The sequence below is a fragment of the Oncorhynchus clarkii genome, chromosome 27 (assembly GCF_045791955.1).
Source record: "Oncorhynchus clarkii lewisi isolate Uvic-CL-2024 chromosome 27, UVic_Ocla_1.0, whole genome shotgun sequence".
Lineage (NCBI taxonomy): Eukaryota > Metazoa > Chordata > Actinopteri > Salmoniformes > Salmonidae > Oncorhynchus > Oncorhynchus clarkii.
In genome coordinates this window covers 21728535-21753114 of record NC_092173.1, presented here as the reverse complement: position 1 = coordinate 21753114, position 24580 = coordinate 21728535, and the positions used below count along the sequence as shown (strand labels likewise).

Here is a 24580-nt window from a genome sequence, read left to right as displayed (position 1 = left end):
CAGGAAGCTGCACAGTGAAGGAGAGAAGGAACACGGCTGTGAGTTTTGTGGCAAACACTTCATGGACAGTGTACGGCTCAGGATGCACATGCTCTCTCACTCAGGTAACGCTGCCATATCATGCCAATAATAGAGTACATTCCATTTACAATACCCATAACAGGACTGTGCTGTTTTCACATGCACCAGTTCATGATGTCACACGTATATTAGAAGAGGGAGGAACATGAGATATGTGTTAAAGGAAAGAGGCTTCTTCCTGTCTGTCGCCTGTCTGTATGTGTCAGTTCTTCAGGGTCTCTGTCTTCTCTTTGTCTTCTCTCTGTTGTATCTGTCTGTGTGTGTGTGTGTTTTCGGAGAGTCTGTCTGGCTCCTCGCCAGCTCTGTCCCTCTGAGTGATGACATCATCAGCTGCCGGCAGGCCTGGGTGTTCTGCCAGTGTTCCGAAGCGTGTGTGATGGCTCGCTCGCAGATGTGTGTCCAGGAACACACTGTACCCAAACTGCGACTTAATCAGACTTGGCTGCTCTCCCAGCCACTTTATCCAAAATAGAGCAGGAGAAGGGGAGGGGAGAAGGCGGAGAGAGGGGCTAAAAATGAAACTAAAATATAAACAGAAACTCCACTCTGATGTTAGGAAGAATAGACACAAGGAATGCTATACCTCCCTGGCTTTCCTCTCCTCTGATATCTGTAAAAGTGTTAGGAGATGACAGACGGCTGACAGATGAGAGGTTCCCTTTCTCCAAACAGTGCTCATAAACTACCTGACCTCCTCACAGTAGACATATTTTAAATCCAGGTGTAGATTTAATGATGAGTTTGAAATTCCATGTTTGGAACTCCGTGATGGGAACACAATAGCTGCATCAGGTAGTAGACACATTCTGCTAGTTGACAAACGGCTACTCTCCTTTACTCATCCTGTCTGCATCGGTATGACCTGATGAGACATACTGGCTATAGTGTGTGTTATATAGGCCTGTTACACATCATTTAGATACTTTGATCTTTCATTACAAAATAGATTTCTGAAACCTTCTTTCATCTGGTTTGTATTCACACACAAAATATATAGCCTCTGTATTGTACAAAGAAAGAGAGTTTGATCTTATTTCATTGTCATTGTGTGTTGCCGTATAGCCCATAGCAGCCTTTAGATCCTCTGTTGGTTGCTAAGGAGCCAGTGCTCCACAGCTCTAATGGGCTGATTTGGTATTCAGCTCGATGCTGGCTCGTATTTTGGTATGCCAGACAAAGTGTTTTGATGGAGGGCTATTGCAGCCGCGTCTGGAGACAGTTTGATGGTTTATGGATGAGAGCACACTCCATGCCTTTGACGGCACAAGACAATGTTCTCTTCTTCCCTAATCACACACAATCTCCCAACAGCACAACATAACACACTGGACACACTGTCACAGAACGTAACACATTGGACACACTATCATAGAACATAACACAGCCAAGGACAGCCCTGCAGTACATCACAATACATTTAGGTAAAGGCTACATAGAATGCTGAAATGTTTTGTTTTCACGAAAATGTTCAAGGATCTGAAATGAGGTGAAATCTGTGGATGAGGTGGTTGTAGCTAGCTACAGCACTGGGACTAGTGCAGCTGTACAGGGAGGTGGGGAGAGTTGAAAGAGGACTACATTTAGGCTGTAGCGCTCCCAGTTTCCAAAGCTTGTGGGCGTTTTAATGAGTCATTTTAACTTCATTTAAAGCCAGCTGAGCAGAAAATAGATCAGTGAATAAGCCCTGGGCCAGTATGGATCTGAAACCGATTTACATCTCACCGAGAGCCAGCCCACATCCAAACAGCTGGGAGTGTATATTCAGAGTGTGTGTGTGTGTGTGTGTGTGTGTGTGTGTGTGTGTGTGTGTGTGTGTGTGTGTGTGTGTGTGTGTGTGTGTGTGTGTGTGTGTGTGTGTGTGTGTGTGTGTATGTACTCGCCCACACCCACTGTGTGCAGTATCACTATTTGTCAGAGCAACTGGCATCTCCTATAGCTGAGTGGTGTCATTGCTCTTGTCTCCTCTGATCTCTTCATAGGAACAGACAAGGGCATTCTAAAGGTGAGCAGGGTGCTGTGTGTTACTGAGGGAGATGGCTAGGGAGTGTTGACTCTGGAGGGTTTCTGATAAAGGCCTATGCTGCGGGCTCAGAGCAGAGCGTCTGCTGTGCACAGAACACCCAGTCCTTTTGTGGGAACTCAGGTAGACAGGCTGCACACTGTTCAGAGCATGATAACAGGGTAAATACAACTCTTCAGCTAAGCTCCTCACTGTGGAAGAGAGAGGCCGCGGAACACTGTCTGGTGCCTTTGTTTGGCCAGAGTTGTGTTTTTTCCACTGGGTTTTGTTCTTTTGTACTGCGTGTGACTCCTTATGTAACTGTAAACAACCAAAAGTGTTTACAGAAGAGAATGGGTACTTAGGGACTTTTAAATAGAGCATTGCATTGGCTAAAGGTTTGATATGGATTGTAATCCAACAGCTTTCTCACCTATAAAAAATGTGGTTTGATTCTGAAATTAAAGTGCAGCTTTTATAGCCATCTGAGATTCAGATGTTGATTGATTGCCATAACCATAAATTCAAATTCAGTTGCACCCTCTACAGCATGATTCAAATAATTTTGTACAAGTTGCTGGCTGTTTTCTCATACTGTATACTTGAATGTTTACATCTCACAAAATAATGTACACCAAATGTTGAGCGTTTGATGATGACACATGACTGTGATTTCCCCCTGCAGCTGGAGCTGAGGCCCTGGTGTGTGATCAGTGTGGAGCTACATTCTCTGCTGAAGATGCTCTGGAGGCCCACAGACAGACACACACAGGTACTGTCTTACACACACACACACACACACACACACACACACACACACACACACACACACACACACACACACACAGGTAACACCCACAGGCAAACATAGCTCACGGATGAAAACGTGCAGGTACCCAATGACTCACAGACACTCATTCACCGCCCTTAAACAAGCAGGCTACAATTGACAGGATACTGTTTGAGGTCCGTATTTGTAATGTATTCTGTCTCTCCTGCTGCTCATTCAAAAAAGTTTAATAAATATATGGCTATGGGGATGAACATTCTTGTCATTGTGCTGGCAGGGTTAAACTGTCCCTGTCATGTTGCTCCATAATTGATCAACGAGGACGGGAAGGCCCTCTCAGATATCACCCACTTATATCTCCTGGCATCCCATCTGGGTGCGTGCCTATTTACCACAGGGCTGGCAAGCCTGACACACCAGGCACGCCTAGGCCACACTGCAAGTACATGATATTTTCATAGATATGCCATGCATCTAGGCTATGTGCGTGAGGAGCTGAGAGGGTATTTACTCTATTGCTCAGACTCACATCAACAACTTGAATCAACACATTTTGTTTGGGAATGATCTCATGGTGATAGACTGAGTATTTATCCTCTACAGCTCAGAAGATAATGGACATTAGTGCCTGTGAACTATTCTGAAACACAATGGTTCTAAATAGCTAGACGCTCCTCTAATCAGCTGACTGAGTATCTCCTATTGAAGTTATACAAGTGAAGTTGAAGTCAAAGCTGCCTGTATATATTCCAAATATTAAGACCCTCTCCCAGTGCCTGAATCCTAGTCATTACAGTATCTAAATCAAACTCTACCTTTAATGATCTTAAACTAACCCTACAGTCGATCCACGCTGAGTGTCTGAATCCACACCTTTGCTGCTACTGTCAGAGAAAACTGATAACCCGCTCCGAAGCGTTGGGATGTAACTGTAACTCCAGGTGCCACACACAGTATGAATAGTTAATACCTGGAGACATGGCGGGGTGTTAACGAGTTTCTGCCTCCTCTCCCTCAGGTTGTAAACATCCAGGGCTCAGTTGTTGGCCTGGCAGCGTATCTAGTACAGGGTACAGGAGGGCATTACTCACTCATTTTGTCATCATCTCAGCTTGGTCTGGTGTGACACATGACCCTCTTACTGCTACTTTGTACTCACAGGCTGTGCTCTGACCAGAATAGTATGGTTTATTTGAGCTGTTTGGTGGTTTTAGTTCCAGTGGGCATTCTCTTTTACAATATGCATTCACTGTACATTATAATCCTTCAAGTGTTTTTATACTTTCAACTTCTGCACTCAAAAAGATGTTGCATAAAGCTTATTTCTTAAAATATATATATATATATTTATATTCTGACATTTCTGCTTATTTACCTTCTTCAGTGTGTAACCTATGCACTGAAGAAGGATTCATGGGTTTTACAGACCAACCAAACTTTTGGGAGAGCGCTATGGTCCTCTTTTGATTATACTTTCAACACATCCTAGGTTTATAACCTTTGAGATCATTGGCTGAATGAATCTTGTTACCATGGCTTTGTATATCGCCATGTGACAGTATGCCAGTAAGCCAAACAAGTTTCCTCTTGGCACATTATCACAGGTCAGACCTTAGCAGCTGTAGCCCTTTAGTTTACTGATCCAGCCTCCTCAAGAAGGAAGACACCCCTACTTGACAAAGACCTTGTTGGCTCTCATATCGATCACACTACAGGGACTGCAATGCAGAACCTAGCTTATTTCCAGTGAGTGAGAGTGTGTTTTGGCAATGTGAATGTCAGAGGCGAGTGGCCGTGGGTTGGCGTTATGGGAAGGGGGTGAGACCGTGTGGAAGGGGCTGGTTAAGGGGGAGTTCCTGAAGGCATTGGTTGCGAGGGTTGGTGGCATTGGATGCAAGGACTCCCAGGAAAACAACATCATGTGCTGCTGTTTACTCAGTCCCCACCACAGCCCTCTCTGTCACAGTCTCCGTTCGCTCTGCCTCTGACCTACTTGTGAGTGCCCAAAATAAAATAATGGAACCGTCTCAAAACCTCTCACCCAACAATGACTTTATTTCATCAGACCATGTTAGCAAAGTTCTCTGTGGTGTCATCTTGTTTGAGCAGTTTTGGAAAAACCGAGGAATTTGAGCAAATCATAGAGCATAGAAATGGACTGGATATGGTGCAGAAGATAGTGGCTAGCCATTCTGCCAAAATGCCTGTAGGAGAAGGCCCTAAGAGTGCTGTCTTTGTGTGTTCTTACAAACAGCTGCCCTTAAACTACACGTTAACACTTCCTCTGCTGAATGTCTACAGTACACATAACCAGTGGCGATTTTAACATGGAAATCTTGGTGGGGCAAAAAAACAAATGTGGGATGCATGCCAGCAAAGCCACTACACAACACAACACTAAACAATACATTAATTGCACTATAACTGTGACAAACAGTGCCCACAAACTGTTAGGGTCCGTATAGCAGTCCCAACACAATACCACTGCTAAACCTGGCTTTCAGCGGAGCCTTATCTGGCAGCGAAACAGTTCATTCAGCATAATGCACTGCTTTAAAAAAAACAGCTGATATGGCTTACTTGTTTAAACAAATGTGGTTTCTACTGACAAATAAGATGTACAAACTATGGCATAAGGGGACAACAAGCAGATAAGAGGCAATCTGTAATGTCAATTAAGACATTATTGAGCGAGCGACGACGGACGTAGTCAATATAACTATTTGTTTAGCACTTTTGAAATGTAGAGCGACAGAATTCAGAACATGGGCCATTCTTACAGTGTTCTCCCTGTACACAAGTCAGAACTGTAGGATAAATAAAGGGGGCAAATAAACAGACAATGAAAGCTCTTACAATATTCAATGATTACATTTCTCTAAAACTGGTTATAGGCTACATGTGCACCACCAAGTTAGAACAGTAGGCAAAATTAAGAGGAGAAAATAGACCAAATTATTAGGATGAAGCACATGAGCTACTAGGTATTCACCCACTTGGCATTTTACCTATTTTATTGCCTTACAACCTGAAATTAAAATAGATTTTGGGGGGGTTGTATCGTTTGATTTACACAACATGCCTTCCACTTTGAAGATGCAAAATATTTTTTATTGTGAAACAAACAAGAAATAAGACAAAAAAACGGTAAACATGAGCATGCGTAACTATTCATGTTTCCCCTTAAACCACTCTAGTGTTGCTTTAGCAGTATGCTTGGGGTCATTGTCCTACTGGAAGGTGAACCTCCATCCCAGTCTCAAATCTCTGGAAGACTGAAACAGGTTTCCCTCAAGAATGTCCCTGTATTTAGCTCCATCCATCATTCCTTCAATTCTGACCAGATTCCCAGTCCCTGCCGATGAAAAACATCCCGATGCTGCCACCACCATGCTTCACTGTGTGGATGGTGTTCTCGGGGTGATGAGAGGTGTTGGGTTTGCACCAGACATAGCATTTTATTTGATGGCTAAAAAGCTACATGTTAGTCTCATCTGACCAGAATACCTTCTTCCATATGTTTGGGGTAGTCTCCCACATTATTTTTGCTGAACACCAAACATGTTTGCTTATTTTTTTCTTTAAGCAATGGCTTTTTTCTGGCTTAAAGTGGTCCTATGGACAGATACTCCAATCTACGCTGTGGAGCGTTTGCAGCTCCTTCAGGGTTATCTTTGGTCTCTTTGTTGCCTCTCTCATTAATGCCCTCCTTGCCTGGTCCGTGAGTTTTGGTGGGCGGCCCTCTCTTAGCAGGTTTGTTGTGGTGCCATATTCTTTCAAAAAAATGTATAATGGATTTAATGGTGCTCCGTGGGATGTTCAAAGTTTCTGATATTTTTTTATAACCCAACCCTAATCTGTACTTTTCCACAACTTTGTCCCTGACCTGTTTGGAGAGCTCCTTTGTCTTCATGGTGCCGCTTGCTTGGTGGTGCCCATTGCTTAGAGGTGTTGCAGACTCTGGGGCCTTTCAGAACAGGTGTATATATACTGAGATCATGTGACAGATCATGTGACACTTAGATTGCACACAGGTGGACTTTATTTAACAAATTATGTGACTTCTGAAGGTAATTGGTTGCACCAGTTCTTATTCAGGGGAATTGCAAAGGGAGTAAATACATATCACTTTTCAGTTTTTTATTTTAATCTTTTTTTAAACAAGTTTTTTTTTTTCATTTCACCAATTTGGACTATTTTGTGTATGTCCATTACATGAAATCCAAATAAAAATCCAAAATAGGCAAAACACCAAGGGGGACGAATACTTTTGCAAGGCACTGTACACTTAGTATTACCTTCTTAGCTACAGTATACATATCTCCCTGGCATATTACATAATTTATGCAGCAGCATACAGTACATTTTTGGATTAACGTTGTTGTGCTGTGCTTGAACAGGAAAGTGGCGATGTGGTCCTTCCAGGGCAAATTTAGTCATTAAAGAGAAAGATGCCAGATTTACAATTCTGAGTTGAATGACCGTTCAAAACATATTTTCCCAGTTTGAGCTGTGCATTTCTGACTTCCCAGTTGCAATGCTTGCAGTTAGCCACTGTCACTGATTCCTTCCAAACCACTCATTGTTGAATTTGCAATCTCCAAACTTTTGTGATATGTTTATGTCCAATGGCACTGATACGTTTTATCTATATTTTCTCTTCATTATTTCTCTTCATATGACAAGGATTAAAAAGGATTTGCCAGTAGACTTGATTCATGATGATGACTGCTAGCTAAGATTGTGAAAGTAAGTCCAATCAAAGCTACTGTACATATAACGTGATTTGACTTACTTTCTGTGGCCAATGAACTTGAGCCTTCTTGGAAGGGCACTTGTAATATAGCTTTATGGCAGCACCCAAAGGGCTGAAATGTTGGATGTCTACCCTTTCTAAGGACTTAAGCTTGGCGATTGAGTAAGGTCCCCATGAGTGACAGAACACTGAGCCAATTACGGCGCAATGCTCCTATTTTCTGCTGGCCCGCCCCACCACCACAGAAAGCACTGAGCTAGGCTGAAACACCTGTATTTGGAGCTGCTTTACTCAAGAAAACAAAAAAGAGACCATGTTTCTATGTAGCTTTGTTAACGCAATTATATATATTTTTTACATTGTTTGCAAACTGATATGTGACACGTATTAATGCCAAAATAACATGCAAAACAGGCAAGCCCCCCCAATTTGTATATATACAAGTATATACAAGTATATATATATATTTTTTTAACAAAAAAAATTGTCTCTGCCCCACCTGCCCTGAGTGACAGGTCGACACTGCACATAACCCCTATTATACAGAGAACACATCCTACTCCATCACACGTTATTGTTTATTCAATACTGCCTCAGTGCATAATGAAATAGACCTCATCTAATTGCGCAATAATTATTGTGCAAGCTGCTTTCACAATAATGAATATGCAATCGGTTGAAATGTATACCCCTTATTCCACTTAGAATAGCTAATCAGTGGTACAGATCTTCATCTACTGAGTCATACTGTACTCTACTTATACCCCAGTCTATTTTCCTGGCCTCTAGCTATTTTGGGTTGTGTACACAGTACACACTGCCTAGTGCTGGCCTCTACTCTGTCTGGTGAATGCTATTGGGAAAATATGCAAAAAATGTTTGAATCCAAACTATAGATTGGAGACAGCAGGTGACCTCAATGAAATGGGCCATGGAAGATGGAATGGTGGTTAAACACCAGCAACGTATCTCTTGTTGCATTAATTATTGAGCTGGTTGTTCCTCTCTCTGGTAGATTAGCAGTCTGCTGACCAGTGGCTGGCCTACTTGGAATCATCTGAGGTCCTGTATGGTTACTGTCTGTCTTTAGGCCTGTCATAACATTTAGCCTACGGGACCCAGTCTGAACTAAGTGAGCAAAATTGGTTGTAAAACATCTTTCCTATGTCTTTCCTATGTCTTTCCTATGTCTTTCCTATGTCTTTTCAATGTCTTTTTTTAACCACAAAGACATATTTCCAACATATTGAGCTCATAGGGAAGGCACAGGGTTTTCCCCCTGCAGGTCTGGTGCTCATTGCTCAGTGTAATGTACATAGTGTATATGTGTAACTGGGTCACAGGGGCAGCTAGTGAGTGAACATGCTCAGGCGAGCCATACTAGGAGTTTTACTCATAGCACCTTCATGTTGAGCCAATCAGTTATAGCTCCTTTCAGTGAATCTGACTTAATCCAATAAACATGCTCTTTGAAGAGTGTGACATAGTACTTACAACTCTTTCACCGTTCTTAAGAAAATGAGCTCTATAACCATTCACATCTTCTTTTGTATACGGGTTTAAAGGAGCAGTCCATGGTTGCTTTGTAGTTATGGTGAGACCTGCACAGAAATGTGCTGTTAACACAGACCAATGAGATTAGATGGAGATCTGTGGTGAACTAAACCTAAAGACAGAGAACGTTGCATAGATCTGTATAAACATTGTGCAATCCCTTGTTCAATTTGTACTGGGGTTACTGTAGGATTCTCAGGGTGAAGAAACCTTTGTTGGTCTTTAGAAAAGGAATAGGCTTTGCTTATTTGTGAATGGAGGGATTAGTTTGAACACTTCACCCCAAGGAGGACCATGATTCAATCTGGTTGCCTAGAGACATGTTTTTGTCTGTTAAGCCACTTCGTCTGTGTTCCCTGCCTTAGTTGGACTATTGACTGGCTGTTAAATGCTCCCATGTCATGTTCTGATCTGATGTCTGATCTGATAAACGATTGACGTTTAATTAAACTACCAGGCTGATATTCTCTTCCCTTCTCCTAGCTAGACATTCTCCTGGCTCCTTTTTTTCAGATTGGAACATAGGAACTCTGGAATTAGTTTAGTTCTGTGTACACTGTCTAAAGTTTACCGAGAGAAACTAAACTGAAGTTAAATAATCTTTCTCTGTGGAATGTCTGCAAGGTCCCTCCCCTGTGTGACTCAATAGTGAGGCACAATGCTCAGTCAGCCATCCAGCCTTTGAGGAATACCATTGATTACATGGTGTTTACCACATTGAGGACCTAGGGTCAAGAGGTCAGAACACCAAATCCCATTCTCTTTGTCTGGTTAAGGTTGAGAAAGCAGGGTGCAGTGGGGGCAGTGGGGGCAGTGGCATGCCTATTTGAGATCGTGTTTTCTTACAGAAGGGCTACTCTGCACTAAGGAGGAAAGCCTTCTGGAATAGGCTGCTGTGAAAGCAAGTGTTTTTGTGTGAAAATTAACAGGGTGCACTGGTGCAGGTAGTCATCAAACTAATGAAAGTCAGCATATATTATTATATTATACATACTGTTTGTGCTGCACTTCTGACTATGTCACTTTTATCTACTGCTTTTATTTAAGGTACTACATTGCCTTGCAAAAGTATTCATCTCGTTGGTGTTTTGCCTATTTTGTTGCATTACAACCTGTAATTTAAATGTATTTTTATTTGGACTTCCTGTAATGGACATGCACAAAATAGTCCAAATTGGTTAAGTGAAATGAAAAAAAAAAGACTTCTTTCAAAAAATTCTAAGAAATATAAACTGAAAAATGGTGCGTGCATATGTATTCACCCCCTTTGCTATGAAGCCCCTAAATAAGATCTGGTGCAACCAATTACCTTCAGAAGTCACATAATTAGTTAAATAAAGGCCACCTGTGTGCAATCTAAGTGTCACATGATCTCAGTATATATTCACCTGTTCTGAAAGGCCCCAGAGTCTGCAACACCACTAAGGAAGGGGTACCACCAAGCAAGTGGCACCATGAAGATGAAGGAGCTCTCCAAACAGGTCAGGGACAAAGTTGTGGCGAAGTACAGATCAGGGTTGAGTTATAAAAAAATATCAGAAACTTTCAACATCCCACGGAGCACCATTAAATCCATTATTAAAAAATTGAAAGAATATGGCACCACAACAAACCTGCCAAGAGAGGGCCGCCCACCAAAACTCACGGACCAGGCAAGGAGGGCATTAATCAGAGAGGCAACAAAGAGACCAAAGAAGGCTTGTGGGAGACTCCCCAAACATATGGAAGAGGGTACTCTGGTCAGATGAGACTAAAATGTAGCTTTTGGCAATTAAGGAAAATGCTATGTCTGGCGCAAACCCAACACCTCTCATCACCCGAGAACACGATCCCCACAATGATCATGCTGTGGGGATGTTTTTCAATGACAGGTACTGGGAAACTGGTCAGAATTGAAGGAATGAAGCATGGCGCTAATAACAGGGACATTTTCAGTCTTCCAGAGATTTGAGACTGGGACAGAGGTTCACCTTCCAGCAGGACAATGACCCTAAGCATACTGCTAAAGCAACACCAGAGTGGTTTAAGAGGAACATTTTTTAAATGTCTTGGAATGGCCAAGTCAAAGCCCAGACCTCAATCCAATTGAGAATCTGTGGTATGACTTAAAGATTGCTGTACACCAGCGGAACCCATCCAACTTGAAGGAGCTGGAGCAGTTTTGACTTGGAGAATGGGAAAAAAACAGTGGCTAGATGTGCCAAGCTTATAGAGACATATCCTAAGAGACTTGCAGCTGTAATTGCTTCAAAAGGTGTCTCTACAAAGTATTGACTTTGGGGGGTGAATAGTTATGCACGATCAAGTTTTCAGTTCTTTTGTCTTATTTTTTGTTGTTGTTTCACAATAAAAAATATTTTCCATCTTCAAAGTGGTAGGCATGTTGTGTAAATCAAATTATACAAACCCCCCAAAAATCTATTTTAATTCCAGGTTGTAAGGCAACAAAATATGAAAAATGCCAAGGGGGGTGAATACTTTTGCAAGCCACTGTATTTGTATTGGTGCTTCTGTAATTGTCTTTCAATGAAGTTGAGTTGTTACTGGTAACTAGTGTAGTATTCAAGGTGTTGTCACTGGATGTGGGACTGAGATCATTGTTCAGCGAGAGCATTTGTTTTGACAGTTTTACATTATTTTCATGGCAGTGGGATGAGAGGGTATTGACTGAGCATCTGAGTGTCTAGAAGCAGGAAATGACAAGCAGAATAAGAATGAATCCAGACTGTTTAATGGTTTAGTTATCAAAATAGGCCGAACACAGACTTATGGGAATGGTCATTAAATTGACATTTTGAGAATGAAGGAATGAGAAGATTTGAGGAATGACAGCGCATGTCAGAATGTTGATACTGAGTGAGAAAATGTACTAAGGAAAACATTTGATCATACAGAAGTAACTGATGGTGCTGTATCACTTGGGGACTCCTCCAGCATGTTGGAGAAGAGTAGAGAGCACTCCCCCTGCTGGCTGCATTGAGATTGTATGGCTTGACACTTGTCTTAGATTATTGTTCATGTTGTACCACCGGGTAAAGCAGCACAGAATGGATTCAGTAGTTCCTAAAGGTCTTTTTGCTTTTTAGGATACATCTCTATTTAGCCTAGACTTTTGGTGCATTCCAGTCAAGGCTCTTCTTCTTTAGAAATAATCAGAAACCAAAGAAAGTAGATTGTCAGCTGGACAGTGAGACTTGACAGAGAAACGTTCCTGTCTAGTTAGGGTTTGGGGCGGTACAGGGAAGATCTTTTGTCCATCAGTAAAACATTGTGATCCGTGGATGAGAAAAGCCCTGATCATTAGGCTTATACACAAAGCCTGGAAGTGTAGGAGTTGCATGAGGAGCCTATGACTAATGGGCCGAGCCATTGGGGGTCTGTACCACATTGTGTTTCTATTGTGAAGATAGATGGCCACTGGAATAAAGCTAGTGAACAGGTGCAGTGCATTCCAGTAGGCTCGCTCTCTGATGTATGGTGTGGAGTGGATAACATCTCTCATCTTCTCTCTTCTTAGTTAATGAGTAGAAATAATGCTAAATTCTCTTAGTGCCGTTTAGGGCAAACCACAGCAAGCTCATAGCCTACTTTAATTCCATCAAGTCCCATGATCAATATCTAATAACGAGAGAGAAAAGAAAAATAACACAGATGCATGTAATCTTAGAAATATTCTGAATATTAGTAACACAATTCATCCTATAAATTAGGCCTGATGTAAGCTAGGCCTTTCACGTTGTTTATTCCCAGTCATTTGTGAAGAGGACCACGTGTAATGTGAGGTTACTTAGATACTGACTGACTCCTTCAGAGTAGGTTATGTAGTGATTCAATAAGTGAAGTGTATCTATGAATCATCATGACTAAAATAAAAGGAAAATGTTGGATAATTTTTTTGAATGTATATTGCAGGAAAATGGTAAACAATAGAGAGATGATATGATTTATTGCTGAAATTAAATTAATGATTGAATATAAATATCCTTGTCTGTTAACTTGATTGAACTCAAAACACTTTCTGAAAATCTCCTGTCTTAGTATGAGTGTGCTGTATCTCATTCCCTGCACTAATTCCAATTTAATTGCCAGTTGCCTCAAGGCACTTCAATAACAGTAACAAATGATTTGATTTAGTGGACCTCATCAGACTGCATTTTAAATGCAACTCAGCAACACCACTTGAATTCCAATGAAACGCTGGCATAGCCTCCTGTTTACTAATGATCCACCGCTGGAGATGTCTGATTGAATCCCAGTCGTGAGCGATGGGACCTGCGTTGTAAATGATCCTCAACCCGAGCAGACAGAAATACCGACCTCATAACCTAACATTAACCACCTCTCTGCAAGACTCGTACATTATTATCAGTGGAATTGATTACTGATGATTCAGTCCTACCTCACATTTGAATTTTCATGAGCGGGATAAGCAAAGGGGTCATTGAATTGTGAAAATATAAGAACCCTGTATATTGTGTGTGAGAATTTAATGGTGGTTCTTCACAGATCCTGTGTGAGTAAAACTAGCCTGTGTTTCCCTATCTGTATTCCGCTCCACTCTCAGTGCAACAGGAGAGCAGCCCCAAAGTGATGCCAGGTCACACACGGGATTAAAAGGATTGTGTTTTTCCTGCAGTCCTGCCTTTAATGGCTTGATATCGCTACTTAACATTCAGCACATAGCTCATAGTGTAGGCATCGTTCAGGGTGGAGCTGCTATCAGCCTCTCTCTGTGAACAGACACAGACGACTCCAGAGGCTGCTGGAGCACAGGCTTGATGGGGATTGAAAATAATAATTCCTCTTTTAACATCCCATAAGGAGAAGGCATTGATTATGTGATTGACAGTTCTAGCATCCTGTGTATTGCGTAAAAAAATACATCTCTCAAAGACAATGACTTCCAAGTCAACGTCAATCAGAAAAGTGTATAAAGTCAAACTGAATGTATTTCACGCCTGTCAGGGGGGTTAGTTTAGGTAGAAACACTTTGCTCTTTGAAAGAAGCGTTCTCCTCAGAACACTCAGAGTCTCAGGCTCAGAGTTGAGTGACCCAGTTTCCCACTGAGTGTATGTTTGGTCCTGAAATAACTGTGTCTGTGTCTCTGTGTGGTCTCCAGGGACAGACATGGCAGTGTTCTGTCTGCTCTGTGCCAAGCGGTTCCAGACCCAGAAGGCTCTGCAGCAGCACATGGAGGTTCATGCAGGGATGCACAGCTACATCTGCAGCCACTGTGACCACCCTTTCCCCAGCCACACCACCCTCAAACGCCACCTGCGGTCACACACAGGTAAGGACTGCATCTGTGTCCATTGTTATCTTCATCATCCCCATCATCATCACCACTACTGTTTTCATCATCATCATCATCATCACTGTAATCAACATCATCATCATCACCACTGTTCTCATCATCATCATCATCATCATTACTGTTTTCATCACAATCATCGTCATCACTGTCATATCCATCAACATCATCGCCTACTCTAACACACAATCCAAAGCTGCAATGAGATTCCCATAAACCTCAAGCCTTTAATCCTTAAATACCTTGAACTACTACTTCTCTCTTGGCACTAGACTGAAGTAGCATAAGACCAGAGTTTCAATTACAGTCAGTTTCACTAATTTGATCATGTCTACATTCACTTAACGTTAATAAACTCCGCAATGATTCACTTTCCTGATGACAGCAATGCTCCAATATGGCCAGTATTATGTTTGAGGCTATTTTATCCGGTGCATGTTTTTAGGTTCTTAGACACAGCCTTCTAGGCCCCTGTGATTCATGTCTGTCATTTCTACTGCAGTTCACCCCAAATGACAGAGCAAACCGAAATAAATATCTAAAGAACAGCAAATGTCTGTGTTATTCTCTGAGAGTTAGTCAGTGGTGCCCTAAGGGTGGGGGAGAGGGAGGGGGAGGGGGAGGGAGATTTTTACTGAAAGGTTGCCCCCTTCTTCAGATCCACGTCTATATTGAATAAAAACATAATTGATATGAAGAGACAGAAGGGAATCGGAGTTTGCCCATCGTTGTGTGTCTTGTTTATACCACGGTCATCTTGGTAGTGTCATTGTGTAAATGTCATGTGTCTTGTAGCATGGGGGGCTTTGTGAAGCACCAGGCTATAATGAGCAGTGCAGTGTATTGTCCCACTTGGCTGTTGCTGTGGACACTGAGCTAATGAGACACATAGGTCATTGCAAATGACTCAAAGCCACAGCCTCAGAGAGAGATGGATTAACTATGGAGACCCACATGTCTGGAAGACTTTAGCTGTCAGCAAGCAGCCAGACCAGATGGAGTGCCATTATTATCATAACATTATTATATACAGTATATTATATTATACTATATTATTATTATATATATCTGAAAGCACAATCTTTTTTTCAGCCTGATATACAAAAAAGGTTCTGTTTTTATAGACCTGTACAGCTACATCTATCATATGCAAGTAGTAGTCACGTTAAAATATCTTTCTATCTGTCTTTGATCCCGTTTCTTTGCTGATGAGTGGAGGCACCTGAACCGTTTGATACTGTTTAGCATTATGACACCTGTGATGTGTGTCCAACCTTTACCCAACCTGTGTCTAACCTGTGTCTTCAGGTGACCACCCGTTTGAGTGTGAGTTCTGTGGGAGCTGTTTCCGGGACGATGGCATGTTGAGGGGACACAAACGCATCCACACGGGAGAGAAGCCTTACGAGTGTAACGGCTGTGGAAAAAGGTTCAGCCTCAAGCACCAGCTGGAGACCCACTACCGCGTGCACACAGGTTAGAGAGCAGTGTGTGGCCGTAATAATAACACACTCCCACTTTAGGTTGTTTTGTGTTCATAACAGCATACACACAGGTCAAACCAATGTGTGTCAGATAGTACCACTGGTTTTAGCATATAGTCAAGGAAAGGTTTCACGACTATGCCGTTGTATTCCTATAGGCGAGAAACCATTTGAGTGCAAGATCTGTCACCAGCGATCCAGAGACTACTCTGCCATGATCAAGCACTTGCGCACCCACAACGGAGCATCGCCCTACCAGTGTACCATCTGCCAGGACTTCTGCCCCAGCCTGGCAGCCATGCAGAAACACATGAAGAGCCACAGACCCGAGGATGTGCCCCCGGACTGGAGGATAGAGAAGACCTACCTGTACGTATGCTACGTCTGAGCAGGTCTTAGACACTAAGACACACTATCCTAGGAGTGGACAGGTTTTTCATCGTATTCTTTCCTCTAAAGAAGAGTAAGTTGATCATTTCTGTGGTTTGATTGGTTTTATCACTGCGTATGTGTTGAAGACTGAAAGACTACTGGTCAGGTTACCACAACAGTGAAAGTGTTATCTGTTATTACATCAAACCTGCGTATGTGTTGAAGGCTGAAAGACGACTGGTCAGGTTACCACAGCAGTGAAAGTGTTATCTGTTATTACATCAAACCTGCGTATGTGTTGAAGACTGAAAGACTACTGGTCAGGTTACCACAACAGTGAAAGTGTTATCTGTTATTACATCAAACCTGTGTATGTGTTGAAGACTGGGAGACGACTGGTCAGGTTACCACAGCAGTGAAAGTGTTGCACTAGAAGGGATATTGAGTTCTATCTGCTGTGACTGTAATTGTGAGATGTAGAACCCAACTTCTCTGGTATAATTGCAATACTATACTACATAGATTGATTGAGATAAACAATAATTTCCTGGCTTATTATTTCCTGTTATAGATTTTTTGGGGTGTTGTTTGTTTTCTGCATGTTTTACTTGAATGTTGCCCATATGCTTGATTTAATTTGTGTCTTATTTTTCAGTGCGCATATTACGTATATGATTTTCCTTACCTGTCAGTTAGTCTGTCTGCTCATGCTGATTGACAAGCATTAAGGTGCAACAGGTTTTGATATTTATGTCGTGCATCGTTTTTGTTACCAAACAGGTGTTGGTTATTTTGACCCAACCTCAAAGCCGTTTATTTTGTTAATAGAATAAGTGCTACCTCTTCAATCTTCAACTTTTGCACAGAGGCAATAGCACATCTTACAACTGGTGTTTTTCATCGTGTTTTCATCCATCATCTGTAGCTTTAACTTCAAATGTCCTTTTATATTGTCGAAGCGGCTTGAAATGTTCTGAGAATGAATTAATGGAATTGATTCGGACGGTTGCCTGTTGGGTGGAAAAAAAGATTTGAAAGTCTTTAAAGTGACTTTTATGTGTATCATTTTTTATAAGTTGAATTATAGCAGTCTGTTAAATCACAGAATTCGATTTTTCTCTAAGTGATGAAAAATACATCAAATCTGAATAAAAGTGTTGGCTTTTTTTACTAAACGTGAAAAGATTATTCTGTAAAGTTAAATGGCTAAAAGCAGGTTATGGTCAGTTGTCTGTTGCTGTAAATGTGATTGTATCTTATTTCTAGACGAGAGCCAGATGAGGGATTCTCTGATTTAAAGATGTTGTATTTTTGTATTACAGTGATCTGCAATTTGTTTACATTTGATTTGATTTAGGAAACATATTTTCTTGTGTGTTTTGTAAGTCTCTGGAGTCTGATTTGAGTAAGAGCCCTCCCCGTGCCTCTTTTATAAATGGAGAATAGATGTGCTGAATACATGAACACAGTACATGTATGTTGTATTGATCGTTGTTGTTCCTGGTTGTTTGTTTATTGCTAGTGAAGAAATGACTTTCACTGCCATGCCGTAGTAGACCCTATTGTCTAAACATTGTAATTTGAAACAAGATACTTCTAATGACTATGGTATTATATGCCCCAGGCACCTCATGCCTCAAAGCAACGAGTGAGATTTTCTTTCAAAATGTTCTGTCATGTCAAAGTAAAATTTGGATTGTGAATTCATCAAATGGGAAAAATGTACAGAAAACACAGAATACATAGTGGTATTGTTAATCATCTTTATAAAGCTAAACGTTGGGCATAATATGGGTCTAACACTATGGCCTTCTAGAACAAACAGCCAGCACTCAGTGCCATGAAAACTATTAAAAGTATCAACTCATCTTCACTGTACTGCTTTCTATTCTATACTGAACAGATATATAAACGCAACATGCAACAATTTGAATGATTTTACTGAGTTACAGGTCATAGAAGGAAATTAGTCAAATACATTCATTGGGCCCTAATCTATGGATTTCACATTGCTGGTCAGGGGCGCAGCCATGGGTGGGCCTGGGAAACCATAGGCCCACCTACCTGGGAGCCAGGCCAAGCCAACCAGAGGTTTTTCACCACAGAAGGGCTTTATTACAGACAGAAATACTCCTCAGTTTCATCAGCTGTTCTGGTGGCTGGTCTCAGACGATCCCGCAGGTGAAGAAGTCGAATGTGGAGGTCCTGGGCTGGTGTGGTTACACGTGGGTTACGGTTGTGAGGCCGTTTGGAATTACTGCAAAATTCTCTAAAACGATGTTGGAGGCGGTTTATGGTAGAGAAATTAACATCCAATTCTCTGGCAACAGCTCTGGTGAACATTCCTGCAGTCAGCATGCCAATTGCATGCTCCCTCAAAACTTGAGACATCTGTGGCATTGTGTTGTGTGACTAAATGGAACATTTTAGAGTGGCCTTTTGTTGTCCCCAGCACAAGGTGTACCCGTGTAATGATCATGCTATATAATCAGCTTGTTGATATGCCACACCTGTCTGGTGGATGGATTATCTTGGCCAATGAGAAATGTGTAAATAACACGGATGTAAAACTATTTGATAGAAATAAGCTTTTTTGTGCATATGGAAAATAGCTGGTGTCTTTAATTTCACCTGATGAAACATGGACCAACACTTTACATGTTGCATTTATATTTTTGTTCAGTGTACATACACATGCACTATAAGGATCTTAGGATTTCCGTGGTGGACCAAAACTAACAGAGCACTTTGAAAAAAAGCTTTTCTTTGATCTTTCTATGTTGTAACAAAACGGAAGTTGTATTATTTGGTGTGTGTACTATAAGGATGTGATGATCATCATTTAGGTAGATATTATGTAAATGTTTGTCTACCTCAGCGCCAGTTCAGTCAGTGCTTGTCCTGGTGTCCAATCAGGGTTGTTCTTCTTGCCATGTGTGTTAAATGCTTTTGCATTACAGCTTTGTAACACTGTGTGTGCAAGTGTTTTCTCAGTGTGGTTTCAGGCACAGCTCTCTTTACGCATCAGTGTTCTGTGGCATGATGAAAAAAATAATAAAACAATTTTACAATGCAGGTCTTTATTGTGTCATCAGTCAAGTAAAGTGAGTTCTTACTGTCTGTTTTTTTCTGCATACTATTCACATGCACTACAGGAAAATGTTCAATATTTAAATATGTTAGAAAATATCCAAATGTAAATCCATGACGGTTGAGTTAATAATAATAATAATAATAATACATTTTATTTGCGCCTTTCAAAATACACCAAGGAAACATAAAATAGCAAAAATGAACATGACAATTAAAAAGGGTTGTGTTTTCCTGTCTCACTGTAGCATGCAGCTGAAGTCATGACAGGCGGTTTGGTGACCCTTAGTGGCACGATGCCAGACTAACAGCTGGGTGGGTCTGACTAGCTGCTACAGATGAGGGAAGGGATAAGTCGCTGCCTCTCTGTCCTCCCTCCCTCTGCTCTACCACACACACACTGTTGTGTCCACCACTAAGCAGAATGGCAGCCATACAGTAACTGAATCCTGTCAATAACAAGAGGGAATTCTTCATCACAGGTACTACCTTTGTTTATGTTCTTGTTTCTATGTTTATTTGTGGGTTTGGGATATGGTGGTATAGACCATAGCAATGCTGTGTTTACATTTTATAATGGAAACTCAGTAAAAATGTAATTCTAACTTACTGAATCGAAAAACCAGTGGTGTAAAGTACTTAAGTAAAAATGCTTTCAAATACAACTTAAGTAGTTTTTTGGGGTATCTGTACTTTACTTTACTATACTACTACATTCCTAAAGAAAATTATGTACTTTTTACTCCATACATTTTCCCTGACACCCAAAAGTACTAGTTACATTTTGAATGCAGGAAAATGGTCCAATTCAATATTTATACTTTCACTTTTGATACTTAAGTATATTTATAACCAAATACTTTCAGACTTTTACTCAAGTATTATTTTACTGGGTGACTTTCACTTTTACTTGAGTCATTTTCTATTATAAGTTACCTTTACTTTTACTCAAGTATGACAATTGGGTACTTTTTCCACCACTGCGAGAAACAAAATAAAAATGGAAACACAGCATTGCTATGGTCTACACCAACACATATACTTCCACCAGCAGAGCATAGTGACAAGACAATATGACTTGGATATAGTAAAGAAGCTCCTACATTGTTTCCAATGATGGAAAAGTCCACTAGTGTATTATGATTGTGCTGACATAGAACTATCCTGTCCTGTTTATGTAGTTGATGAGCATGAGATCCACCAAATGTAATGGAGCCATTTTGAAAAGTTGAAAGGTGGGCTAAATTTAGTTACACATGTGCAAAAAGGATTATCTCCTCTGTAATCTCATGAAATCCATGGTCATGCTCTGTAGACGAGCAGATTGATTAAGAGCTGGTGATAATGTAATCTCCTCTGTTTAATTAGTGTGAGCATGGTGGGCAGCTAAAGCAAACCACATTACACACCATCTGGACTGGAGACTGACTGGAGCAGCAACCCTGCTCTTATCCACCCTCTCCATCGTTAGTTTTTACAACAAGACACAAACACACATCATAACACACATCATTAAACCTGCGCAGGTGATAAACTTTTTTCTAGTTTGTCTTGTTGACGGTATAAACGGTGGACACTCCTGTCGGTTTGTCTCGGTTTCCAGCCATGTTCTCCACGGTGATCTCCAACAGCTGTGCACTATATGGGGACTATGGCAACTATGGACCTCCCCCATACCCCAGGAAGAACATCAGACCCAGAGCTTCACTTCGACACAACCCAGATAACCCATACAGGCCATACCTGAGGAGGGTCAGTATAACATCCCAATATTCACTGCAAAGATGACTGGTTTGTTATTGTGTTGTTATCAACATCTTCACTGTTCGATTTCAGATGACACCTTACTGTCTTGATGTCTTCATTGCAGGTGGACACAAGAGTATCTTTAGCCAATCCCAATAAAATCTCCAGGACCACCAGTAGGGGTCAGTATGTCACCATGCCTGTTCACCATCCAAAGCTGTATCCACTGCCAGTCAGTCAGAGGATCAACCAATCACAGCACAAAGCAAGACAGACCAGGAGTGCTGAGAGGTTCTCCAGTTATGATACAAACTCCTGGATTGAGAAAGGCTCTAGTAAACCTAATAGAGGGAAGAAAACACAGAACAAGGCCACATCTTCTTCTTCCAAGAGTACAGGAGACATAAGACACAAGAGTTCCAGTTCTAATGGTCGCCAGCACCATCGCTACTTCACCAAGGATGGCATGTGTCGTGGCTCATCATGCAGTTCCAAGAACAAGATGTGTGACCTGATCGGCACCCTGGTGGATCTGAAGTACAGCTGGATCCTATTTGTCTTCACCCTGTGCTACATCGTCACCTGGGCAGCCTTCGCAGAGCTCTACTTCCTGGGTGCCTGGCTGCGTGGTGATATGGAACACATACAAGACCCGCAATGGCAGCCATGCTTTGAGAAACTGGACAGTTTCCATTCGGCCCTCTCTATCTCCATGGACAGCCAAATCATCAACGGCTACGGCTCTAGAGTGGCCTCAGCCAACTGCATGGACGGGCTGGTTCTCATGATGGCACAGTCCATCATTGAATCAGTGTTAGACACCCTGATGCTGGGCTGCATCCTGGCCAAGCTAGCCAGGCCTAAGAGGAGGCTGCCCAGTCTGTTATTCAGTCAGCACTGTGTGGTCTCTGAGAGGGATGAGAGGCTGTGCCTGATGTTCAACGTCAAGACTCTGAAAGAAACACACATGCTGGTGGCAGAGATAAGAGCCAAGCTGATCAAATCTCACCATACCAAAGAGGGAGAGTTCATCCTGTTGGAGCAGAGAGAGCTGACTCTGGGGATGGGGCCAGATGGAGCCAGGCTGTTCACAGTGGAGCCCCAGACCGTGGAGCATGTCATTGATGAACAAAGTCCTCTCTGGGGCATCAGCGCTGACTCTTTAGAGTGGGATACCTTTGAAATTGTGGTCATGGTGGACGGAGCCGTTCAAGACGCAGGTTTGTGCTGAGAGGTGGGGAAATCTGGAGTTGGAATAAAATAACTGTTTGGGCTATTTCAATCAGCGCAAAAAGGACACCTGTCATTTTTCTAATTAATGGTTGTGAGTTATTTATATGTTATCATTATCAAAACATGAATAAAGGGACCTACAGTATCCTTAATGCCTGGTTCGGACAGCAGATGTATATGATATAATATGTATTTCTTCTCAGGCACAGCCTTCCATGTGAGGACCTCCTACACAGAAGATGAGATTTTTTGGGGACAGCGCTTTAAGTCACACAAGCCACTAGAAAAGAGGGGGATTGGTTCCAATCACAAGACCTCTGATAAGAACTATAAGGTCCAGACTGCCACACACAGTGACAGAGAGATGGCAGTGAGACAAAGACATGAGAGATCTCCTGGACATGACACAGACTCTGTCCCCTCCAACATGCCTACAAGGAAAGTACATTACCAGTATTTATCTGATCAAATGTTACTGTGCAACTCAGTCACTAATAACATTGGCACAGGAACTAGGAAACTTAGTAAGAATGAGTTCTTTATATAAATATTGACATTTGACATGTTGGCATAGAAGTGTTAATCAAAGTTTATGAAATCAAGCCACACTGTACATATCCATCAGAATGTTTATACAATGTAAATAAACAAATGCTGATGACCAATATCTAAAGCTGCCATTTAAACATCTAATTGATCAAACTTTCTGAATACTAATTTGTAAACGTGAACTAAAATACTAATTTGTAAACGTGAGAACAGCACTTGTGTGATATACAGTTACAATTATGCTGATTGTATTAGTTCTTATTGGTCTCCTTACAGTATGCGAGAAAAAACATAAGGTATCTCACTGCACATACATCAAGCTCTTCCAATTAAGATTTAAATGATGAGTGTCATTTAATGATTGTATTGTCATGTGCTGTGTCGATTTGATAAACGGACAAATGAATGTCAGTGTTACTGTCTATTCACCAGCAAAGGAGATTCACATACCATCATAGACTCTTGCCAAAGTTGATATTTATGTAAATTTACAGTATGTGTTACAATTCCCTTTAATCAATCCATTATGCTTTTGGATGTAAACCCACACTCATTCCCAGTCTGCATGTCAACACACAGTATAAGTCTGCCACATCCACCTCAGGTCACAGTATTCAGACAGACAGACAGACAGACAAGACAGACAGACGGACGGACGGACGGACGGACGGACGTATTAGAGTGGGTTTGACTTGTACATCATTTCATCTGACAGTGATTCAGATGAACCAAAGAGATGCAGGCCGTTTCCGGGATGCTGCTTGGACAGTCCGAGTGTAAGGAATGTTTTCGCTGGCAGTTATCCTCCTCACCTGGCTCTCCCCAGGCCTAATCCCATACCACGCCCATGGGAGACAGTGCATATCAAAGGTACCTTCTGCTGGCTGCCATTCTAGATGGCAGATTAAATCTACAATTAAATCTTCTGCTGGCTGCCATTCTAGATGGCAGATTAAATCTACAATTTTTTATTAGGAACACCTTGATGTTCTCAACTTAAATAGATGAGACTGGATTAATTAAGCTTGCTGTAAGGTAGAAGATACATTTTCAAAAAATACTTCTTACCCATACTTAACTGTAAACAGATGAAAAAGTCCAAATTGTATCATGTTTTAGTTAACATATTTATTTGTATATCCTTATCAAATAAAATATGATTCACTCAAAAAAAATGTCGTCGGTTGGTTATTTTTTGTACTGCACCTGATGCAGAGTAAATTGTATATACTGTAACAGGTATCCAGAAATAATTGTTTTTTAATCATTCATAACAAAAACTGTACAAATGCATTTATTTGTTCATTTTGAGAGAGAAACTGAAAATCTGTCACCTCACCAGCAGGCAGAACAGTGTTCATTTTGTTCTGGAGTGGCCTGGTGAGAGATGTGATACCTTTGGATTCCAAATTAGTCTGACTGGGATTGACGTGATATGAGGCTTTTCAACAATCTGTAATTATGACCTTTGCTCATGAAGCTACAACGTTCAGCCAATAATGTTCTGTCTGCCAAGTGGATGCTCTGTTGGCACAGGTAAGGGTGTTACTAAGCAACCTGTGCCTCTGCCTGCCCTATCAGTGGCTTGTGGGGTATCTCTGGAGATGTTCCCTC

The 24580-nt window shown here is 41.5% G+C and overlaps 2 protein-coding genes across 5 annotated transcripts in view; both read left to right on the top strand.

Moving 5' to 3' along the window:
* Positions 1–19423, top strand: part of LOC139386161 (zinc finger and BTB domain-containing protein 16-A-like) — a 28311-nt gene extending 8888 nt beyond the window's left edge. For all 3 annotated transcript variants that reach the window (XM_071131621.1, XM_071131620.1, XM_071131622.1), the window contains 5 exons: positions 4–104; positions 2766–2852; positions 14301–14471; positions 15801–15968; positions 16135–19423. In XM_071131621.1, coding sequence (XP_070987722.1) covers positions 4–104; positions 2766–2852; positions 14301–14471; positions 15801–15968; positions 16135–16364 — 757 coding nt within the window. In that variant the 3' untranslated portion in view covers positions 16365–19423. The remainder of the gene's footprint in view (positions 1–3; positions 105–2765; positions 2853–14300; positions 14472–15800; positions 15969–16134) is intronic.
* A 363-nt stretch (positions 19424–19786) lies between these two features.
* LOC139386142 (G protein-activated inward rectifier potassium channel 3-like) lies at positions 19787–24141 on the top strand. Of its 2 annotated transcripts, XM_071131589.1 has the most exons (4): positions 19787–19920; positions 21042–21190; positions 21309–22404; positions 22621–24141. In XM_071131589.1, exons 2-4 carry the CDS (start codon positions 21044–21046, stop codon positions 22962–22964), a joined length of 1587 nt encoding a protein of 528 aa, XP_070987690.1. In that variant the 5' UTR covers positions 19787–19920; positions 21042–21043; the 3' UTR covers positions 22965–24141. The 2 variants fall into 2 exon arrangements, with proteins under 2 accessions (XP_070987690.1, XP_070987691.1); XM_071131590.1 differs by lacking the exon at positions 19787–19920 and having other exon boundaries at positions 20936–21190; positions 22621–23251.
* The last annotated feature ends 439 nt before the right edge of the window (positions 24142–24580 follow it).